General features: G+C 46.1%; 2 protein-coding genes, 1 long non-coding RNA gene and 1 pseudogene across 3 annotated transcripts; 2 read left to right on the top strand and 2 right to left on the bottom strand.

The window, feature by feature from the left end:
- Positions 1-885: 885 nt before the first annotated feature.
- LOC124659982 lies at positions 886-1,110 on the top strand. Its single transcript, XM_047197785.1, has one exon. It carries the CDS (start codon positions 886-888, stop codon positions 1,108-1,110), a length of 225 nt encoding a protein of 74 aa, XP_047053741.1.
- A 4,804-nt stretch (positions 1,111-5,914) lies between these two features.
- LOC124667892 lies at positions 5,915-7,217 on the bottom strand. The gene is made up of 2 exons (XM_047205128.1): positions 7,030-7,217; positions 5,915-6,292 (listed from the first exon to the last, which is right to left on the bottom strand). Exons 1-2 carry the CDS (start codon positions 7,135-7,137, stop codon positions 6,008-6,010), a joined length of 393 nt encoding a protein of 130 aa, XP_047061084.1. The 5' UTR covers positions 7,138-7,217; the 3' UTR covers positions 5,915-6,007.
- Positions 7,218-9,756: 2,539 nt separating this feature from the next.
- On the bottom strand, positions 9,757-11,062 carry LOC124659128. The gene is made up of 3 exons (XR_006989454.1): positions 10,995-11,062; positions 10,609-10,725; positions 9,757-9,996 (listed from the first exon to the last, which is right to left on the bottom strand). It is a non-coding gene; the product is annotated as an uncharacterized LOC124659128 (long non-coding RNA).
- Positions 11,063-12,734: 1,672 nt separating this feature from the next.
- On the top strand, positions 12,735-15,400 carry LOC124663448 (annotated as a pseudogene).
- Positions 15,401-16,585: the final 1,185 nt, after the last annotated feature.

The raw sequence follows: 16,585 nt of genomic DNA on the forward strand, positions 1-16,585 counted from the left end.
TGCGTACGTCTGTTTGCTTCGGGCAGCGGACACGAAATTGATCGTTTTTACCGCACGTTCGTTTGCGCGTGGGGTGCCTTAGTGAGGCGATGCATTACGCGTACGTCTGTTTGCATCGGGCCGCGGACACGAATTAGGATGTTTTAAACAACAAAATAAACAGATTTGAAGTAGTCTCAGTTATTACATCCAAATTCTTAAAAGTCTACATGAAAATAAGATGATATTGACCTCTACCGCATTATCTTCATGACCAGCCAATGCCCATGGCTATCGGTGGAATTGACCGAACAGGTTGTGAGCGGCGAGACCGGGCGGCGCAACCGACAGATGTTTGGCCCAAAACAGGCGATAGGTGCGCGACGGTGTGTACTGCGACGGTGCGATGGGGCGGCGTGATAGGGTTGGGGTGGTGGCATCGCATTAGAGCAGCAAAGAAGAGGAAAAGCAAGAAAATCCGCGCGATCGATTTCACTATCCCTAACGTGCGGAATCGGGTAAAAAAAGAAGGACACTTGGCGTGATTGTGCAGCGTCCGTTAAAGATGCCCTTACCTGCGTAAATGATTGTAGAGAAGTCCAAGAAAGATAGAACACACGTGTAGGCTCCGGATTTGCAGTGCGCTTCTCCTTGGCTACGTGGAAGTGAACCACTACGCCGAGTCATCGCCTTCTTTTTGCAACCAAGTTGATAGCGTCCCACGTGGTGCCCCAATCGTGCCACGCGCCCTCGCCGTAAGGATTTTATATATAGAGTGGCCGAGGCTTTGACCACATCACAACGATTAACAAGCTGACCATCAGTTTCTTGCATCTATCCATCATCATCATTCGAAGCCAAGTCCAGGGTTCGACAAGCAGAGAGGCTCCCGGTTCTGAAGCATCAATGGCGTTCGTACCGATCTGCGTGCAGTGCGGGACGAGGAGCAACCCGTGCCGGTGTAAGGTAATCGGCCCCACGCTCGGGTTCGTGGCTCTCGTCGTGGCCGGGGTGGTGGAGTGGCCGCTGGGCGCGGCCGTGTTCCTGTTCCGCCGCCGCAAGGGCCGCCGCATCATGGGCCACCCAGCCGGGGTCGTCTACCCGCGCGTCAACGGAGCAATCCCCATCTAATCGACCGCCGCCTGCTGAATCCTCGTCGGTGGTTAAGCCGTTCGCCTGATCGAATCGGCTTGTCAGGCTGTTGCCTTGAGATCGATTTAGGACGTTCGTGTATCTCAAATGTGGGACTATGTGTTCAATAAAAGCCTGGTTTGTGTTGTAGAAACTTGCAAAGCTTTGCGGTGGCTGTACACAGAGTTTTTCGTCGATGTAAAGCTACTGCATTACTAGTATTTTGCTTGGCAATGTATTTTCCCTCTTCTCTTTTTCAGCTAATAAGAATGTACTACGTAACTAAACAGAACTGAGAAAGGTATACATGAGCATTGCATAGACAATTTCGTCTAGTATGCTGCGAGTTAATAGTTGAGAACTCGTCTATGATTGATGGAAATCTGAGTACTAACAAATAAATAATAATCAAACTATTCGCCTTCTGTTATATGCTTCGAGTTGCTTGCTACTCCTTCTTAGCAATCAGGATATGGAGAGGCCCCTCCACACACATGTCCACGCCGAAGTAGTGGAACGGCTTCTCCCTGAAGGCCCAGATCTCGACGACGTCGTCCAGCTTGAAGCCGCACTGCTCGACGACGAAGTTCCTGTACCCATCTCCATGGATGACCGTGCTGCGGCTGCTCTCCCACTGCTTCAGCTTCATCTGCTTCCTGCGGCCGTCGGCGTCCACCACCACCACGGGAAGCCCGACGTGCTTCTTCCCCGCGCTCTTCGTCCTGTTGCCGCCCTGCTCCCCTTTGATCCGCGCCTGCTTCGGCGGCCTCGGCCTGGGGCCATCCTCGTGCAGTAGGTCGGCGGACTTGAGTTCAGCGTCGGAGATCATCCCCATGAGAGTGTGCTGCACGCCGTCGTTCGGGAGGCGGAAGCGGTTCTGCCGCTTGTCCAGGTCGGTGTCGGTCACGGTCTTCTCGCCGATGAAGCGCACCTCCATGTCGACCCGAATCCCCAGCTGCCGGAACAGTCTCGTGCGGATCCACGACGGCTCGGCCCGGCTGGGCGCCGCGGCCGCGAGTGGGACGGCATCGATTGGCGGGGCCGCCATGAACGGGACCAAAGCGCCGGCATTCGCCGAGATGTTGGTCTTCCGCTGGGCGTGTTGCGCCGCGGTAGCATGGTCGTAGATGACCAGCGGCAGCGTGAGCGCGTGAGGCCGCTTGCGGCCGGCGTAGCAGGGCGGCGCCATCTCGGGGTTGGTTGTTGTTTCGACGATCGTCGCCATGTCAGGGGTTCCCGTCGTACAATTCGTCTCGTCTAGCTGCGATCCCTCTCGCATTGCATTGGCCAATAGCCCATGTGCCCATTGCTATATACACCCAGGATGAATTCAGTAAACCGAGTCGAACTTGGTAAACGAGTCGCTGCCGGATGCGAGTCTGACAGGAGACATGGTATTGTTACATGCATTAAGCGCTGAGAATCAGAGTCGGGCTAGAGCATAGAACTCGTGGCTGTGTTCCTTCTGTTGATGTTGAAGAGTCCGCCGCCGCAGGAACCCACCGGATCGGGACTCTGGCGGATGAGAGCCGTGGCGGCATGCCGCATGCCTCCTGTGTGGCCGCTGATGCAGAGGGGACAGCGGAGATCGAGTTAGGAAGAATGTCCATCATGGGCTATTGTGCTAACTTTTACCTGCCTGGCTGTGGTATATGACCCATAAAGAATACGCGTTCGTTGTACAATGCAGATTCCGCGATGAGATCATGATTCATGACTCGTGAGAGTAACTTTATGCCCACGGCATGTCAGTCCCAATCTACTCAAATTCTAATTTCAACCCAATCTAAGAAAAGAAAAGGCTCCAATCAAGATAACAAAAGAAAAAAAATCCTCTCTCCTCTTGATCAAACAAAAGAAATCACCCAAGATTCTCACCTAATATAAAAATTGAATCAGTCCCACCTATGTCGTGTTCTGTTCTAGTCCATTGGAGGATCTTCTCCACCTCACAAGCTTCGCCTCTCCCAAGTAGTGTAGTCCCCGGCGGTAGTAGAAGCGGCGGTTCCTAGAGGCAGTCAGTCGCCGGCGTTGAGAAAGACTCGGTCACGTTTCCATGATCCTATATGGGGTGTTCTTTGCAAAATTGTAGGGCCTAGTAGTTTTACCTTTATTCCACAAGGTTCTATCGATAAATGTTCACCCACCGCCGAAGTAATGCAAGTCCAGATCCCTCAGGGTCTTTCTGTTAAAAAAAGATAGTTAAATCTGTCGTTGCTCTTCAACAATTAGACAAAGACTAACTCTCACGTCGACGTGTTTGGTACGTTGCAGACTTTTCGTGGCCCAACTGAGTAGTGCTTCGGTGGACAATGCGGAGCAAATAGAGGCACCGTACCATGCATAGGCGAAGCCAGATCAGTACATGGGTGTACAAATGTACACCTATTATTTTATGGCAGCAGCTTGTATACCCTATGTCTAACTTAAATACAAAGCAATATACATAAAATAAATATGAGTAAAAATGTAACTTTAGGTGTACTATGTACACCCATTATTGGTACGTTCGCTCCGCCCCTGATACCATATTCTGCAGTCCGTTTGGTAGCCTATCAAGCATGGGTTGAAGCACTTTGTGTAGCCCGTTTGGTGGATTGCATGCAAGCACTTTTGTTATGGTAATGCAAACTTATCCGTTTGGGTGCATCTGACTCATGTGTCTATTAACCACATCCCCCAATGATGACCTTACCGCCACAATCAAACATAGCAGATAAGATGTACTAGAGTAGATAGCTTACAAGAACTTCATCATCACGATCCTAACTACTATGAATTAAGTTGTGCGCAAACATGCCATCATCACAACCCTAGCTACTACGAATGAAGTATCAGTACACAAACAGTTCATCATGAGGGGTAGGGGTTCTTCTTATCACATGGTGGCGTGACCTTTGATCCCATATTGCTTCTGCCACTCCGTCCTCTTGTTCTTCCAAGTTGCGTCGTGATCGAGTTGATTCAACACCGTGGCCAACGTCAATGTAATCTGGCTGAAATCTTCCTCATATAGTACATGGTCATCTAGGCCATAACCTAATATCCAGTTGTATATAATACAACATGCAAGCACAAGCTTTACCTAGGTGCGGTAAGGACGGATAAGCTTCTGATCAAGGATCTTGAATCTGTTCTTGCTTGAGTATCGTAGATTGAACAAATCCTTGGTATTTTTTGGCAAGGTGGTGAACTCGTTGAGATGGTACCTTGTCGATCTCAAGGGAGGAAGAATCCTAGGGTGACAACCACAACCAACATCACCAAGGTAGAATTTTCCTGGAGGGATATTGATACCACCAGGTCTAGACATGACGTCCGCAAGGATGTTTGAGTCATGTGTAGATCCTTCCCAACCAACAAGCACGTATGTGAACTTCATGTCAAAGTCAACAGCAGCAAGCAAATTCTGGCTTGTGTAGTTCTTCATCCCCTGTAAACTCCAGCCTCTGCTCTCGAAACTCTGGCAGTGATGTGAGTACCTATCAATAGCACCAATACAATCCTGCAAGATGAACAAATTGTAGTCATATTTCTAGACCATTTTTAAGTTGTGAAACAATGAGAATAATTGTACAAGTGTTCACCTTAAAATATAGCATCCACCGAAAGTTGTTCAGTATCTTTGGAGGAGTTTGGCTTGATAGGGGTTAGATCATCTCATCTCTAAGCTCCCCAATTGCATACAACACCCGGGAGAAATAACAAGATATTGTCTCCATGGATCTTCTAAATGTATTGTGGAGGGCTCAAAACCTCTGTTTATGACCTACCACATGAAGGAACATAGCCGCATGTTCTTCCACGGAGGTGTGGATGCTATCCTCCAACAATCCACTCCCCCTTAGCCTTTTCACTAGTTCAAAGAATGGTGCTCTTTTCATTCGGAGCATTTGGAGAGCCTCTGCATCATTTTAGTTGTAGATATAGTTCGGGTTAGCTACCCTCTCCTGATATCGGGCCAAGATAGGCCCTTACATGAGCCGCGGATAAGCAGCATGCCTAATAGCTCTCTTGTGCAACATCAAGATCTAGGCATAAATGGCAAATACTAGTGCCGCTCCTGATGGATGAGTGCCATGCTATCGACCTAATATAATTGACCGGTTCTAGCATCAGTACCATCTAAATCGAGGCGACATGGAGAAGGGGACAGTGGGGAGACTCGTTTACCTCTATCATAGATAAGCAGGGAGTACAAGCCGAGGCGATGAAGTGAGGGTGATCCGCATCTCAGCGGCCTGTCGCCGCCCAAGACTGCTGCCGGCCGGAGTAGAAGAAATCGCCGGGGCACGCAGATCTGCTTCCAAGCCGCCGCCCAAGTCCGTTGCCGGATTTGGACAAATCGATGGGGAGCGTAGATCCGCGTAACAGCGGCCTACCACCGCCACATGTGCCGAATAAGGGAAAAAAGGAATTTTGGGTGAGGGTTCCAAGTAGAGAGGTTAACAAAGGGGAAGCTAGGGGTATGCATGGCGGTAAACATGGCAAGGAATGTCACGTTTCGCGCCTTCCTGGTCATAGCTGCCGCTCGCCCGCTTTTGCATTGCCCCAATATGGCTCGACAAAAACGGTTGATTCAGGCGTTGTCGTCGGGCCTGCTTCAGCGCTGCTCTTCGCGCTTGTGGAGACGGAGGCCTCATGCGACCAACCAATCGTTTCGATTTCGTACCGAGCAGCCTGTTTAGAGGGTCTGCAGGCTACCAAACACATCCTAAGGTTTTATATGTATATACACTTTGTATAACGAATAGAAACATGAAGAACTTGTATACATGATGAAAATCGGGAAAAATGCAGCAGATAGACAGGAAACTTCTTTGGCCGGGCTTCTTAATTTCAAGGGTTACTATTACATTCAGGACAGTGACCACTGAGCAACAACATAAATTTCACATTATGCCTTGATGTAAGCATCAACCAAAGCAGGAGGGATCAGCAAGTTCGCCACAGACTCCTTCTCGCCCGTTTCCTCATTTTTCACCTTTGGGCCCAATGCCTTCTCCCTTGTCTTCTCCAGCTTCTCCATTACTTTCCTCTTGTTCTCTTGCCTCGATGTTCTGGCTTCTGCACGATCAACCACCAGGAAAGTTGCCAAGAAGGCAGACGAAATGTATGCCAGGGTACCTCTACGGGATGTCCTGCTAGTGCTTGTTAGGCTTGCTCCATGGACATCCGTTGACTGCAGGAGGAAGGGCTACACTGCTTAGTATCTGGGGCGTTAGTGCCCCGATCGAGGCTGTAAGGATTATTAACTGACGCGTGAAACTAAAACCTTTAACATGTTAAGTCGGAGTACAAGAGGAAGATGACTGTATGAATCATTCATGCTGTGGAGTTAGTTCGTCAATACTGAACTTATATCCAAGGTTTCACCTGTTATTTTGTCTCTGAAACTGAACTTGACAGAGTTCAGAAAACAAGGGGGTTGGCAAGACAGAATTGCAGAAGAGGCAGATCAAACATGAAGATTTTTTTTTTGTCCTATGATCTCCTGAACAGACTGAAAAAGTTGAATGACTGAATCCTCAAAAACACATTGACAGCCGGAAGTTGCTCGATCTACTAAATTTACCAGGTAACTCATTCTAAGACAAACAGGATTCAGTATTTGGCCCACCCATTTCTGCGGGCAAAAGTACACTTCTAGGATGTTCTATCATTTTTCTCACTCTAAATCACGGATCGAGCTCTTATCCCTAATCTGATATTTTCGGAGAGAAGTGTGCTTTTCTGGTTATGGAATTTGTACTTCATGCTTCTAATTACTACTGTGTGCATTTACAGAAAAATCTAAGAACTTCTATGACCCGATCTACCAACAGGCTGGTGCTATCCAATCTATCATCCAGAACAATTTGATGTGTTCATGTAGAAAAAATCTCGAGACCCACAAATTGAATTCCCCAAATTTCGTACCTGAGTATGTTTGCAGCTAACAGTACACACCCGTGTCCTTCTGCCCGTGCAGCCGATTCTAGGAGGAAGGCCAACGATCGGAGGGGCCAGCTGCAGAGAGATGGCCATTGTCGTTGCTAGATGAGAACCGAGAAGCTGGTGCTGGTACAGTGGTACCGGTGGTAGTGCCGTGGAAGACAAGTGCTTCCTCTGTGTACCTTTCTTGACTCTTCTGAACTGTTCCCTGGTGGACAAAAGCACTTATAGAAATTGGGCACTTCGATTTTCTTTCAGGAAAACGAGTAAGAATACACGTGCACGCATCTTAAAGTGAGTTCTCCTAATTTAACTTTTTTTTAATAAAAAGAAGGCGAGAAAAAATGCCCTTTTTATTAATTAAAAAATTAGCCAGTTAATTAGCGGGAAACCGGCAGAAAACTGGTACAAACACCATCCAATATTCAAGGTACACTATCATCTTGAAGGCACACACAACCACCTTGGCAAACAACACAAACATCACACACCGCTGAAAACAGAGATCAACGTCAAGGTTGTCCATCAAAGTCATCATCATCACTTTTCAGCAACTCGAACTTCACCCAAGAGTGACTACCTAGAAAGACCTCGTCGTAGCAATCTTGTGAAACCCATGTCAACCCATGCTAAACAGATGAATCTTCTCGTAGTAGATAGTCAGTTCTGATTTTAAAGACGAGCTTCGAAGAGGGGACTCAAGCCATGAATATCTTGACGACTAGACTGCCCCTCGCATGTCATTGCCACCACGTGCGACCCAAGGTAGCAACTCTGACTTCGGGAAGTCTAAGAGAAAGACGAGTCAGACACATCGAAACAAGAAGTCGATTAGAAAGGTTTTGCCACAACAAAACCATCACGCATCACGGATGTCGCTGCCGCGCTATGCACAATGTGGAGCCGAGCACCCACCACCAAGGCAATCCATTGGTCTTGCGATTTAGAATCGCCGAGGTTTTCAATTTCATTTTGCGATTTTTACCGTCCCCTGGACGAGATGGGCGAAATTCGGTATTTCGGAAAAGTTCAGAAACTTTCAGATGAAAAGCACAAACCAAAATTTGAAATCTGGAACAAAATTGAACCGAAAATTAGAAGAAAATGACTGAGTTGTGTGCTGATGAAGACGGAGTTAGAAAGGATAAGGAGCAGCTTATCGTGGGCTATGGTCAAATGAGCTTTAAATTCAAACAGAGCCGAAAGCATTTGTCCGGTAAGTAGACTTACCGGGCCCTGACGAAATGGACGAATTTCGTCTGACATTCAAATTTTCGAGACAAAATCCAATACCTTGAGAACCGCCGCCTTGCCATTTTCCACAGTGTAGCTATTCATGACGCGTGTGCGCGAGAGCTTTATTTCTCCATGATAAAAAAAAGCTTTATTTGTTTCTCCAAATAAATCCCCCCTTTCAAAATGTAACAACTTGTCCGCTAAACTTTGAACCTCTTCTGCCCAATCGACTGCTCGGTCGTCCATTTCGAAATACCGTTCCTGAATTTCTTCATGTGAGGTCCGAGGTGTCAAACAGTACACTGATCTACAAGAGGATAGCTCCCATATTAATAGCCTTCCTGAACCCCATTCAGTACAATCTACTCTATTGCCTTGCCTCCCGCCCCGCCCAGCAATCGAAGAATCATCACGCCATGTTCGATGCCGTGGCCTTCCTCCTCTCCTCCATCGCCCACCGGCTGAGGCTCCGCCGCCGGAACAAGAGGATCACGTCCTCTTCTGCCACTCGCCGACTACCGTTCTTCTCCTGCGGCGGCGTCGACGCCTTCAGCCCTTTCGTGAAGCCGAATGCGGCTAGGAAGCTGAAGGGGCCGTCAGGGGCGACGAGCAGAAGATTCCTCGAGCGCAGCCAGGACGGCCGCAAGACGGATGACGACGCCGACGAGACATGCGTGTGGCGGCGAGCGATACTGCTCGGCCAGAGGTGCCAGCCGCTGGAGTTTAACGGGGCCATACACTACGACAGCGAGGGGCGGCGGCAGTGGCATGCGCGGACGCCGCCGCGAACTCCGCTGCGTAGCCCCGTCCGTTCCTCGGAATTTGGGTACATTGATCGTGCATGAACACGTACATCGAAAGAAAGAGCAGTGGGGGACTTCTGTTCTACGTAGATTTTAAATTTTCTCCTTTTGTTCTCAGATTTGGCCGATGTCGCAGATTTTCCTTTTCTGTTGAATACTCTCCCGCGATGTTTTCTATTCGTAGCACTATCCTACATTCCTACTATCATGCATGTACGATGGTAGTACTCTTCTTCTTTATTTAACACTGGCTCGTTTGACAAAAAGAAAAAGATCTGCTCACTACGGCATAAGTTGGCTTTGCCGTGCAGCCATTTTGCACGGCAAAGGACATATCTTACACGGCAAAGCCTTTGCCGTGCACCGCCGCACGGCAAAGAGCGGACGGCAAAGGTTGGCCCGGCAAAGAGCCTTTGCCGTGCGCCGACTACATTTCGAACGGCAAAGCACGTTGCCGTGCGCCAAGACGCCCACACGGCAAAGATAAGCGTTGCCGTCCACCCACTCTTTGCCGTGCGCCACATATCACTGCCATGCACCCTGGTTTGCCGTGCGCTGTCCACCCATCATGCACGGCAAAGACCCTGTGCAGCCACCACCCAGCCCACTGACTACATTTTTTTTTATTACTTTCTGCAGTTTAAACACAATATATATTGCATTTCATCCAATACAATCCAGATCCAATATACGATACATATAACTTTATAATGATCCAATATACGATACATATAAGTTCATATCTCATACAAGTTCTACAAGTTCTTAATGATCTCATACAGTTCTACAAGTTCTTAATGATCTCATACAGTTCTACAAGTCCATTTAGCTAGTCTTAATACATAACAAGGTGATCTTCTTCCTCATGCGCAGTGAAGGTGACATCTCATGCGATGTGAGCTGAATTCAGACCCTGAATCACAAAAATTCATAAATACGTATTCTGTTCACAAATATAAGATGTTTGTAACAAACTGGACAGTAATCGTCAAAAACTAAACTGGACAGTAATTCTAGCCTATCTACAGCTATGGAGGCTGATATTTAGTTCACAAATATAAGACTGATGTATCTATCAAGGAAAAAAACTGTACCATAAACATAGAGTGTGGAAGTGGAAATATTCTAATAAAGCAATCAATACCGCCGCTGCATGACAGCAAAACACTAGATCTACTTAGAGCATCCGCTTCCTTAGCATTCCTAAATTAAGCGCTAATGTGGGTACCTCAGATTTCTCTCTATATCACTTCTGTGAGCTTCTATTACCACATTCCTTAGCACCACCTATAGATGCTGAGTTCTTTACACTTTTTCATTCAAATTAAAATTTGATATGCATAAACTGTTATAAATAGGACATATCAGAACTTGTGCAAGTTGCCTATATGAAATTAATAAGGAAGCAGCGATAAATTATAAACTGAAAAGAACCCTATCTTAAGCAGTGTCACAATATGTGAAAGGATTTTCAGAAATTCACGATGCAAGTAAAAGAGTATGACGAGAACAGCTTGCAACTCACCTGTAACAAAAAGTTTGCTCCAGAAACAACACTATCCATTTCATCCAGCTTGTCAAGACTAACAGCTAATTTCTCCCGAAAATCATCACCAAATTTATATGATCCACCACCTGTAGCCTGAAAATCATTTCCATTACACTCGACTCAGTTCAAGATAATTTATCGAAAACGAGCGCTTGCAAATGCCATTCCTAGAACTGATCACGAGCTACAAGTGACAACACACACTTCTGAATTTCTGAAGAACACCCTAGCTCCTGAGCAATTAACAGCTGTCCGTTAATCATATCATCTTGTTATCCTATCCTACTTAACAGTGTCATCAGTTATGGAGACTTCTAAAGCAGAAGAGGTAGAGAATCATATAATTCCGAGCTTAGTAGTACCTCCGATATCGAGGGCGAGGAGCGGGGAGGCGGCGGTCTGGCGCGGGAGGAAGATGGGCGGGCCGCCGTCCCCGGGGTCGCCGCCGCGGATCTCCGCGCCGGAGAGGTCGATCCGGCGGCTCATTGCCGCGCCGCCGCCCGCCACGGATCGCCCTGCGCCGCCCCCTCGGGTATCACGCGCGCATCTGAGCGGGCTGGAGGAGGGGCGAGGCGGCAGCGGCGCGCGAGCGGGCGGGCCGGGAGGGTCGAGGCGGAGCTGGCGGGCCGAGGCGAGCTCGACAGAGAGCGCGTGGGGGGAGGGGACGGGGGCGAGCTCGACGGACGGCCGGCGGCAGCGGCTGCGTGGGAGTTGGGCGGGCTGGAGCGCGCGTGGGAGGATGCGGCGGCGCGTGGGAGCTCGGCGGCGGCGTGTGGGTGGAGTAGGGCGCGTGGGAGCAGATTAATTCCAGATCGACCTGGTCGGGCCGCGCGCGTGGCCATAGGGTTTTGACCCCTTTGCCGTGTACACCGCTTTGCCGTGCGCAGCATGTTCTTTGCCGTGCCGGGAAGCTTTTGCCGTGCGCTCTTTCGCTCTTCGCCGTGAGGCAATTCTTTGCCGTGCGCTTTCGCTGTCATTTGCCGTGCTGGATATCTTCGCCGTGTGTTTTGGCTATTCTTTACCGTGCGCAGGCACATTGCCGTACGTTTTTCTGAGATCTGAAGGCAAAGACGGCTTTGCCGTGCGCGCGACACACGGCAAAGAATAGGCTGACGGCTGCGCACGTTCTTTGCCGTGCCGGGAAGCTTTTGCCGTGCGCTCTTTCGCTCTTCGCCGTGAGGCAATTCTTTGCCGTGCGCTTTATTCGTCATTTGCCGTGCTGGATATCTTCGCCGTGTGTTTTGGCTATTCTTTACGTGCGCGCAGCACATTGCCGTACGTTTTCCGAGATCCTGAAGGCAAAGACGGCTTTGCCGTGCGCGCGACACACGGCAAAGAATAGGCTGACGGCTGCGCACGTTCTTTGCCGTGCCGGGAAGCTTTTGCCGTGCGCTCTTTCGCTCTTCGCCGTGAGGCAATTCTTTGCCGTGCGCTTTCGCTGTCATTTGCCGTGCTGGATATCTTCGCCGTGTGTTTTGGCTATTCTTTACCGTGCGCAGGCACATTGCCGTACGTTTTTCTGAGATCTGAAGGCAAAGACGGCTTTGCCGTGCGCGCGACACACGGCAAAGAATAGGCTGACGGCAACGCCGATTTTTCCCGTAGTGGCTAGATGTCACTACGAACAAGTGACACCAAGTGCAGGATACACAGATACACTACATGCCGTCGAGTACGGACGGGGCTTGCCTGTTCCCAATAACTGCTCCCATCGGTGTTCCGTGCGTACGTGGCGAGCATCCAGGCGTGCCCACATTTTCCTCCTCCCAAACATGATTTTTGCACCCAAAAAAAAAGAGAAATACGACTGTATCCTTTCACGTAATCCTCGGCACTGAATCCTCATCTAACAAAATACAGGAGGAAAACTTTCTCCTTCGCGCCAAATAACAATACATTAGACCTCTGGGCGCCAAAAACACTTGATGCACAGAACAACAAATCGCGCCTACTTCATCTACGTACAGCATACACAACCAGGAAGAAGCGGGGGCAGATTACAGAAAATATCCAAGTGGAGAAGACCTCCATCAATCAACGAAATCTAGGGACAAGCTGATCCGAATTCAACAAGTTCCAGCCAAATTCTCCCTTGTCCCTTGATGGCTTCTTCAAGGATTGATCCTGTGAACCTTGAGGAGCATGATGAATCACAACAACAGGCAGTAAGAAACCGCACTCCCAATCCTCATGATTTCGTTTTCTAGTTCTAATTTCTTCTTTTTGAACTGGCCATTTACTTTCCATCCTGCAATGCAAACAGATCTGATCTCAACAATATGTACACTAACTATAGTGAATACTATCTTATATAGGATGCACATGAAACTGGCGCTACCAATGTCACTGATGGTATTGATCAGAGAGTACCAAAGGTGGGTATGGATTTCTTATCTGAACAGGAAGCTTATTTGTTTTATAACAAATATGCAGAAACTATTGGTTTTAGCACACGAAGAGGGAGTCACCATAAAGTAAAGAACACTGATATAATACAACATCGGACTTTTTTATGTTCCCGTCAAGGTATGGACTACTTGTAATTTGATCCTTTCATAATCATTTTTGGATGCACTTACAGAATAATGTGAACCAACAGGAACCCGTGGTGAAGATAAAAGAGATGATACATTTACTTACAGTAGGCCTCAAACAAGATGTGGGTGTGGTGCTCGTATGAAGATAAGTCTAAAAAATGGACTTTATCATGTGTATGAATTTGAAGAAACACATAACCATGCTCTTGCTACTGGAGTTATGGCCCAATACTTGAGATCCCATAGGAAAGTAACTGAAGCACAATTAGCAAATGCCGAGGTTGCAAAGTCTGTGGGCATTTCAAACAAAGCAACTATTGATCTTATGGCCAAAGATGCAGGTGGAATTGGAAGTCTTGGCTTTACACGCGTAGATATGAAAAATCGGCTGTACTCAAAGAGAACATTAAAAGTAAAGCAAGGTGACACAGGGGGAGTGCTAGAATACATGGAGAAGAAGGTATCCGAAGATGTCAATTTTTTCTATTCAATTCAAATCGATGAGGATGATTTGATAACTAATATCTTTTGGGCTGACTCCAAAATGGTCTCAGACTATGCAAATTTGGTGATGTTATATGCTTTGACACCACATACAGGAAACTAGATGATGGGCGTCCATTTGGTTTGATTGTTGGAGTGAATAATCATAAGAAAACAATGGTGTTTGGTGCTGCACTTCTCTATGATGAAACCGCTGAGAGTTTTGGTTGGCTTTTTAGAACTTTTCTAAAATTTATGTCAGGAAAATATCCACTAACAATTTTGACTGACGAAGATGCAGCAATGGCCAAGGCAATCAGTATAGTCCTACCTTTTACTCACCATAAACTTTGTGTATGGCATATGAACCAGAACGCTTGCAAGCACCTTGCTCGAGTTGTTCCGGACTATAAGAAGTTTAATGCTGATTTTTAGTATTGTATATATGATATTGAGGAGGAAGATGAATTTATAACTGCATGGAATGGAATGCTTCATAAATATGGACTACAAGAAAATGCATGGCTCCAAAGGATATTTGAGAAAAGGGAGCAATGGGCACTAGTGTATGGGAGAAATACATTTTCTGCCCACATGAGCACTACTCAAAGGAGCGAGAGCATGAACGACGAACTCAAGAGTTACATTAATATTAAATATGACATGCTTACTTTTTTTGAGCATTTTGAACGGCTAGTTGCAGATAAAAGAGATGAAGAGGTAAAGTATGACTTTAGAGCAACACAAACTACTCCGAAGCTCATGGCAGAATCTAGCTATGTATTAAGGCAAGGTGCAACTACATATACTCTAGTAATATTTAAGCTCTTTCAGGAACAAGTGCTTCGGACCCTCAATTATGACTCGTTTCTTTGTGATGATAGTGACCTAGAGAAGAAGGTTTACAGAGTAAATTTTCATGGCACACATCGTGAGCATATTGTCAGATTTATTCCAAAAGAAGAAACGGTCATTTGCAGTTGCAAGAAGTTTGAATTTGCTGGAATACTTTGCTCCCATTGCTTAAAGATATTTGATATTAATAATATCAAGCATATCCCTAAAAAATACATCTTAAAAAGATGGACAATTGGTGCAAAAGTTCTACAGATAACAAGCAATCGCAACCTACGTGACAACCCAAAAGAAAGAATGTCGAGTCGCTACAAAGACTTATGCAAAATGTTTGTGAAAATAGCTGCTCGTGCCGCGGAGTCTGAAGAATCATATAATGAGGCTGCTAATTGCGCAGCACAACTAGCAAAAAATGTGGAGAAATGTTTAAAAATTAGAGCTGATCCTGATTTGGGCAGTTCCTCCGGTTCAGAAGGTGTGTACTATGCTATATTTTTAATTCTATACAGTAATGTCGAACTAAAATTTACTTTTTTTCTCTATAGTTGCACGTCTGAAGATTGACTCTAGTAGAGTATCAAAACACAAGGAGGGGCTTGCTGAACCAAAAGGCATCATGGTCAAGGAGACGGATGTCCGAGGATCAAGAAGACCTATTGGTGGTTTGGAGAAAGCAAAATCAAAGAAGAAAAAGAAAAATAACACCGAAAATGCACAACCCCAACCTCATGGCGCCTCAATGGTATAAACTCTCACGATTGTTTCACATAAAACTTTAGTTACTGAACATTCTTTGTAACTTTTGACAGGGACACTTAGAATCTTTCACGAATCAAATTCCTACACATAAGTTACAGTACAGCCCAATCATAAATGCTCCAATGCAGCCGTGAGTTGGTACCATCCCCATGTCAACACAAAACCAAAGATTGTTTGCAGAATTACAGCCTTACAATACCCTAATGGTACAACAGTATACAATCAACCACGTTAAGCTTTATCATCTTAAAACTGCGGTGACACTGAGCTTTCATATTTCTTTTTATAGGGCGGGGAGGGGGCGGGGAGGGGGGAGGACGGTAGCCGTGACCGGAGACCATGGGATTCATCGTCTTGTCCTAGCTCGAAGGTGAAGAAAGCCGAAGCTGTTCTCGGCATGTGGTCGGCATGGCAAAGTGGCGATTGGCATTATCACCTCAACTCTGTACTGGATGTATTACGGTTGTATTTGTCTTTTTTTTTTCAGGTCTGGATGCTTTCATAAGTTAAATTATCCTAGAAAGGGTCTTGAGAGGGCTACACACTACTAGGTTTGCTAAGTATAGCATAAAAAATTACTTTTGAAAACAAATACCTATCATGCATACTAATTAAAAACACTAATGCGTAAAATAGGTAGGATTTGAATGTCACTTGCCTTTTTGGTAGCCGAAATGCATTCACTTCTCTCAATCAAAACACGTGCCTCTCAGTACAAACTATAAGGTAAAATATAGCATAACATAAATGCACCATTCATATCAATATAATCAAACAAAGCAAACAAGAAGTTGCTATTCATTGTATTTTAGTCATCAGATAAAGAAGATATGGCATGAGGCATGGCTTGCAAGATATGAATATTATATAATGAATGGATGTGTCAAGTACTTGGAAAGGAAATGATTATCTAAGTTAAGTGCTCAGTAGGAAAATAATTGACAAGAACCTATGGTCAATGGTTGTGTGCTACTCTAGTATGGATAACTATAATGATACTCGTATTTTAGAAACTCTCACAAGTATCACAAGTGTAATTCAAAATGCAACTTGACATGATGTGAAAACACTTATCAAAGTAGCACAAAATCACACAATGTAAGGATGTGAAAATATTGTATGTTTATAATGTTGGTGAAAGGTTCTCAATGTTTTTATTTTATTAGCATTTTTAATTAAAGAAAAACTGGTGATTTAAACGATACATAAACACTAATTAAATAGCTAATGCAAGATTTTATGTTTTGCAAAAATTATATTCAAAAATAGTTTGTAGATTTTAAATCATAGTCAGATTACGGATTTGAAAATAATTAGAA

Source organism: Lolium rigidum, chromosome 6 (assembly GCF_022539505.1).
Source record: "Lolium rigidum isolate FL_2022 chromosome 6, APGP_CSIRO_Lrig_0.1, whole genome shotgun sequence".
NCBI classification, from domain to species: Eukaryota; Viridiplantae; Streptophyta; class Magnoliopsida; order Poales; family Poaceae; genus Lolium; species Lolium rigidum.

Bases quoted from the DNA above. Each gene is read 5' to 3' on its own strand.
- LOC124659982 (XM_047197785.1), top strand. From the start codon at position 886: ATGGCGTTCGTACCGATCTGCGTGCAGTGCGGGACGAGGAGCAACCCG.
- LOC124667892 (XM_047205128.1), bottom strand. From the start codon at position 7,137: ATGGCCATCTCTCTGCAGCTGGCCCCTCCGATCGTTGGCCTTCCTCCT. The intron at 6,293-7,029 runs GTACGAAATTTG...TTCCTCCTGCAG, and splicing joins TTAGCTGCAAACATACTCAG to TCAACGGATGTCCATGGAGC.